Raw genomic sequence first — 5,548 nt, forward strand, 5'->3', positions numbered from 1 at the left:
GAAAAGAAGAGAAAAGAAAAGAAACCAGGAGTCCAAAGCTATCTGCCATCTCCTCCATGCAAACCCAAGGGTCTAGATCCCTGATGCCCTCTTACTTCCAGATCCAGGAATCTGGGCCTCCAGGTCTCTTCCTCGGATCCAGGAACCCAGGTTCCCAGGCCCCTCCTCTCTGGGGAACTAGGAGTCCAGGGCCATGTCTTGCCAGTCACACTCAGATTGCTACTGGCCCTTGGTACTTCCTAACCTTGGCCTACCTCCCTCGCAGTGTGGAGAACACCCTCCTCAGAGCCAGTGTCAGGTGGATGGGCCTTCACAACACCACCAAACTCCTCCCCTGGAAGCCTTAGACCCTCCACAAGGTAGCTTGGGGGCCCGGGTCTGTCTCTCCCCTCTTTGCAGTCTTGTCCGCCACTTTATTTGCCTTCACCCCCCTACCCCTGTGCCCCATATCCTTTGCCTTCTCCTGCATTCCCCCCCTTCCATCTCTCACTCTTATCTTTCTGGTTCCCTGCTGCCTGGATTAATCTCTGGGCATCGCTGTGCTGGCTGTCTGTCCTATCTCAGGTCTTTCTCAGAGCCTCCTCCCTCCATCTCTAGCTGGTTCTTTCTCTTCTTCCCCACTCCTCTCTTTCCTTCCTCTTCTTTCCTTCTTCCTCTCTTGCTCCCATTCTTCCGCTGGGCCCTTTCCTCTGTCACTCTTTGTCCTTCCCTCTCGTGGTTACTTCATCTGTGTGTCTCTGCTTCTCCCCGACAGTCCCTCTTCTGTTGCTTTCTCTCTTTCTCTGTGTCTCTGGCTTCTGCTCTGCCGGTCCCTCTGCCGGTCTCTATTTTTATCCCTCTGACACACCTCCTGTCCACTTTGTCTGTCTGTCTCTCCCCCTCTGCTTCCCCTCGGGTCCCTGCTCCTGGTCCCAATTAGTTGGTGGCTGCCAAGGCAGAGGCAGGGCCCCCACTCCTGGCTCCTCATTACCGCTGGCGGCTCCTAATGAGCCTGGTTGGGGGGGGCTGACCCGGCGCCCCCAGCCCCCTGGTCTGCGTCACTGCCCGCTGCGGGGGCTGTGGAGACGATATAAGGGGGCTGCAGCCTGGCGGGCCGAGCCCACTGCGCGATAGCCGGCCCTGCAAGCGGGCGCAGGAGGTGGGTGGGGGTGGGGTCTGGGGTCCGGGGCCAGGTCGTGGGCCTCACTGAGCTCTTCTCTGTCTTTCCACAGGTGATGGAGACCCGCCAGGTGCCCAGGAGCCCCCGGATGCGGCTGCTGCTGCTGCTGCTGCTACTGCTGGTGCCCTGGGGCCACCGCTCAGCCTCAGGAGTCGCCCTGCCCCCCGCTGGGGTCCTCAGGTACGTGCCGCGCCCCGGGACACCCAGGGAGGGGCGGGGATCCGGAGAGAGACCCAAAGAGAGACGGGGCCCAGAGACGAGAGAGAGAGAGAGAGAGAGAGAGAGAGAGAGAGAGAGAGAGAGAACCAGGGGTAGAGAGCGGTGGAGTGTGGGCAGGGGATCCGCACGGGAAAAAGGTGCAAAAAGATCCCGAGAAGGGCGTTGAGAGATTTGAAAGGAGCCTAAGCAGCCGTGGACTCGTTCCTTGAGCAAAGTTTATTGGGTCCTTCGTGGGTGTCGGGCCGCGCGCTTAGCGTTGCGGGGGACGCCTGCCTCGGGGAGCTTCGAGCCGGGTGAACAGAGACTCGTGCAGAGGGAGACGGGGTGGGGTGGTGATGGTGGGGACAGTCACCGAGCCGCTCTGCAGCCGGCGCAGGGACAGGGCTGCGAGTTAGACCGTGGGGGTGGGGTACAGGTGGCGGCGGGCGGGCGGGACCCGCGGTGACCGCATCTCTCCGTCTCCTCGCAGCCTCCGCGCCCCCGGCCGGGCCTGGGCGGGACCGGCCACCCCGCTGTCGCGGCGGAGCCTGGCGCTGGCGGACGACGCGGCCTTCCGGGAGCGCGCGCGGCTGCTGGCCGCCCTCGAGCGCCGCCACTGGCTGAACTCGTACATGCACAAGCTGCTGGTGCTGGACGCGCGCTGAGCGCCGCGCTCGCCTCCCCTCAATAAAGATCCTACCCTAGCGCTCGGGTCTCCGCCTCCTTCCTGCGCCCCGGGGCGGGATGTGTGTGTGCGGGATCCAGGGGCGGGGCTTGCGTCGCCACTACGGCGTCTCTCGTTCCCTCAGTTCCCTCTCTCGAGATATTCTCTCCTCATCCCATTTTTTCCCAATTATCTTTCCCTCCCTACACTCGTATTCTGCGTTTCTGCTCTGCGCCCCCTCCATGCCCCAGCACTGTCCCCTCCGCTCACTCCGTGCCTCTGTCCCTCCCCACCCGCACCTCTGCTCCAACCCCACCTGCGGGTCTCTGTCCTCCTCTCTGGGTTTCTCTGCAACCAAGTCTCAGTTTCCCCGAGTCTCTGTCCCTTCTCTGTGTCTCTGTCCCTCTCTGGGTGTCTGTTTGCCTTCTCTCTGAGTCTCTGAAACTTCTCTTTCCACCCTCCTGGCTTCCTAACCCTCTGCTTCCTCTCTCTACTTTTCTTTCTGCCTCTGAAACTCTTTCTTCCATTCTTTTTTTTTTTTAAGATTTTATTTATTAATAAGAGACAGAGAGAGGGAGAGGCAGAGGGAGAAGCAGGCTCCATGCAGGAAGCCTGACGTGGGACTCGATCCCGGGACTCCAGGATCACACTCTGGGCTGAAGGCAGGCGCTAAACCGCTGAGCCACCCAGGGATCCCCAACCTTCCTTCCATTCTTAATCACTTTCTTTTTTTCTCTGATTCCCTCATGTCTTTTCTTTTGTTGTTTCCCTCTCCCTCTTCCAGCTCTCATTTTCTCCGAATTTCGCCGTTTGCACTGTTCTCACTTCCCAACTTCTCTCTGCGTCGAAAGATGAGTGTGTGTGTGTGTGTGTGTGTGTGTGCGCGGGTGACTCTAGGGTGAGATATAACTGCCATTCAAACCGTGTTACCCCGAACCTAGCTGTGTGGTATTGGGAAGGGCTGCTTAACCTCTGAGCCTTTTTTTACCCCCGCATCTGTGGATTAACCCAGATGCACCAAGAGAAAACTTCATCACAGCGCTCACGAAGCAAAAGGCTTTTGTTAGAAAAGGGTTTCTGTCTCTCAGCAGCAGCAGCAGCAGCAACTTCCAGAAGTTTGTTCAGGGTTTTTTGAATGCGCCCTTCCCGGGAGACCATCGGCGCGCCACGTTGGGGCGGGAGGAGACGACAAAAAGATGAGGCGTCAAGCTCCCGGGGGCACAGGGCTGGGGCGCAGGTGAAGCGAAGCAGCAGCCGACGGAATCTGTCTCTGTTTCTATCTCCGTCTCTCTCTCACTGGCGGCTCCGCCAGCCCTTGGGTCCCAACGCTCAATGGTGACCATGGCAACGTACCTGGAGGGGCAAGCAGAGGGCTCTGCGGGGCGCGGCCTGTGCGGATCGAGCGCTGATTGGTCTAGCGAGGAGGGCGGGGCTGGGGGCGTGGTTCGAGGGGGAAGGGGCGGGGCCGTCGCTGGGCTACCTGCAGGCTCTCCCATCAGTCGTATTTCTGGGAGGCGGACGGCGTCCTAGTTGGCCTTAGGCTGTAGGGGTGGACCTCCTTCTCTGAAGGAATTATATTCCTCAACTCCATCTGGAGTTGGCCAAATTTCGCAAGTAAGACTCTGAAAGTCCAGAGTAATTTCCCCAAGTTGTCAGCTCCAGTAAAGGACAAAAGTGTAACTGGAACCAGATCTGTGACTTCTAGTCTAGATCTTGCCATTACACTCGTGGAGAAATGAGATTAAAGAATTATGAACAGTTATTATATGCCAGGCACTCCTCTAAATATTGCACTCCTATGGGCTCCTTGAACCTCACAACATCCTGGTGAAGAGCCTTGTTGGCTTTTGGCTGGAGGGCCTGGTAGTTGTGTCTTGGCCTGATCTCCTTCCATACTTCCTCCCTAGATGTCTCCCCTAGCGTTTGAAGCTTTTCATAAAATGGTGTCTGGAAGCCCTTCCGTCCCCACTCTCCTCTCCTCTTCCTAGGAAATGTCAGCAATTCCCAAAACGTCAATGACCATCCACAGGTAATAACATTCAGGACCCCATCTCTAGAATTCGGGCTAAAGGCTCAGGGCTCCAACCACTCTTTGGAACCCTGACACTTACCTCATCCCACATGAGCTCAGTGTTTCCCCAAACCCACTTCTTCTCATGGGTTTCCGTTTTGGAAATGCTCTGTCTACGAGTCACTGGGTCAGACCCACGTGCTCTCCTTGCCCCATCCTTCTTCATCCTCCTTCACGGCAGTCAGTCTCTGGCTCCATCCTTCTTGCTCTGCCTCTTTCTGCCCTTCCCCTTCTTTCCATCCACATGCTCAGCTCAGCTCAGGCCTCATCCTCTCCCATGTGGACCATGACCCCAGCCTTCTCCCCACCTCCTGCGTCACTTCACATTCATCCTGCATGGAGGATCAGAAGCTCTATTCCCCATCTAGAGTTGATTTCCTTTTTTTTTTTTTTTAAAGATTATTTATTCATGAAAGACAGAGAGAGACAGACAGACACAGGCAGAGGGAGAAGCAGGCTCCATACAGGGAGCCCAGGATCCCGAGCTGATTTTCTTTTTAAGATTTTATTTATTCACAAGAGACAGAGAGAGGCAGAGACATAGGCAGAGGGAGAAGCAGGCTCCCTGCGGGGAGCCTGATGCAGGGCTTGATCTCAGGACACTAGGATCACGACCTGACCTGAAGGCATCTAGATGCTCAACCATTGAGCACTCAGGTGCCCCCTTAGAGCTGATACTGCCCTTTCCCTGCTCACAGCCCTTTCTTGGGCACTTGGGATTAAAGTTCAGGCTTTGTGGGCTCTTGCCTGCCTCTCTTCTCACCAGTCTGTAGCCTCAAATCTTTCCTTGGCCCCCAAACACTCCCCCCCTTTTAAATCTCAGTAACATGGTGCTTTCTATGGCTCTCTGCACACACAGGCTCTTTCCCACCACCTGGTCTTCACACACACTATTACCTTTGCCCATGACACCCTCCTCAGTCCCTGCTCACTGTAACAAACGTCACTCATCTTTCAAGACTGCACGCAGATGTCACCTAACTGGGACAAAATTCCTATCCTCCTAGGACGGGTTTAATGCATTTTCTGGGCTCCCCTGGAGCCTGAAGCTACCTCTATCACTATCTGGTTTTAAATAGGGTGACTCTGACCCTCCCCTGCTCAAAACTCTCCGAATGAAGCCTCTGTGGTGCTGCAACTATTCTATATCTTGACCTGAGTTTTGGTTTTGTGGGTATTTGCATTATGCAAAAACTAATGCACCTGATACTAAGATGTGTCCACTTAACTGTATGGTTCTAATTTTAGTACATGTGCTAATGAAGCGAGCATGTCCATTTATATTTGTTACATCTCAATTAAAACTCAACCAAAAAAAAAAAAAAACAACAAAAAAAAAAAACAAGCAATAAAATCTCCCAAAGCTCCCATTATCCTGAGGAGAAAACCAGTGCTCCTCAGGCTGGCATTGGAGGGGCCTATTTTTCTACGGTTTTATTTTCCTTAAAAAAAATAA

The 5,548-nt window shown here is 55.2% G+C and overlaps 1 protein-coding gene across 1 annotated transcript; it reads left to right on the forward strand.

Moving 5' to 3' along the window:
* Positions 1 to 44: 44 nt before the first annotated feature.
* PTH2 (parathyroid hormone 2) lies at positions 45 to 2,046 on the forward strand. Its single transcript, XM_072811118.1, has 3 exons — positions 45 to 359; positions 1,212 to 1,339; positions 1,848 to 2,046. The coding sequence occupies exons 2-3, from the start codon at positions 1,215 to 1,217 to the stop codon at positions 2,020 to 2,022; spliced, it is 300 nt and encodes a 99-aa protein (XP_072667219.1). The 5' UTR covers positions 45 to 359; positions 1,212 to 1,214; the 3' UTR covers positions 2,023 to 2,046.
* Positions 2,047 to 5,548: the final 3,502 nt, after the last annotated feature.

This window comes from Canis lupus, chromosome 1 (genome assembly GCF_048164855.1).
Source record: "Canis lupus baileyi chromosome 1, mCanLup2.hap1, whole genome shotgun sequence".
Classification (NCBI taxonomy): Eukaryota; Metazoa; Chordata; class Mammalia; order Carnivora; family Canidae; genus Canis; species Canis lupus.

Bases quoted from the DNA above. Each gene is read 5' to 3' on its own strand.
- PTH2 (XM_072811118.1), top strand. From the start codon at position 1,215: ATGGAGACCCGCCAGGTGCCCAGGAGCCCCCGGATGCGGCTGCTGCTG. The intron at 1,340-1,847 runs GTACGTGCCGCG...GTCTCCTCGCAG, and splicing joins CCCCCCGCTGGGGTCCTCAG to CCTCCGCGCCCCCGGCCGGG.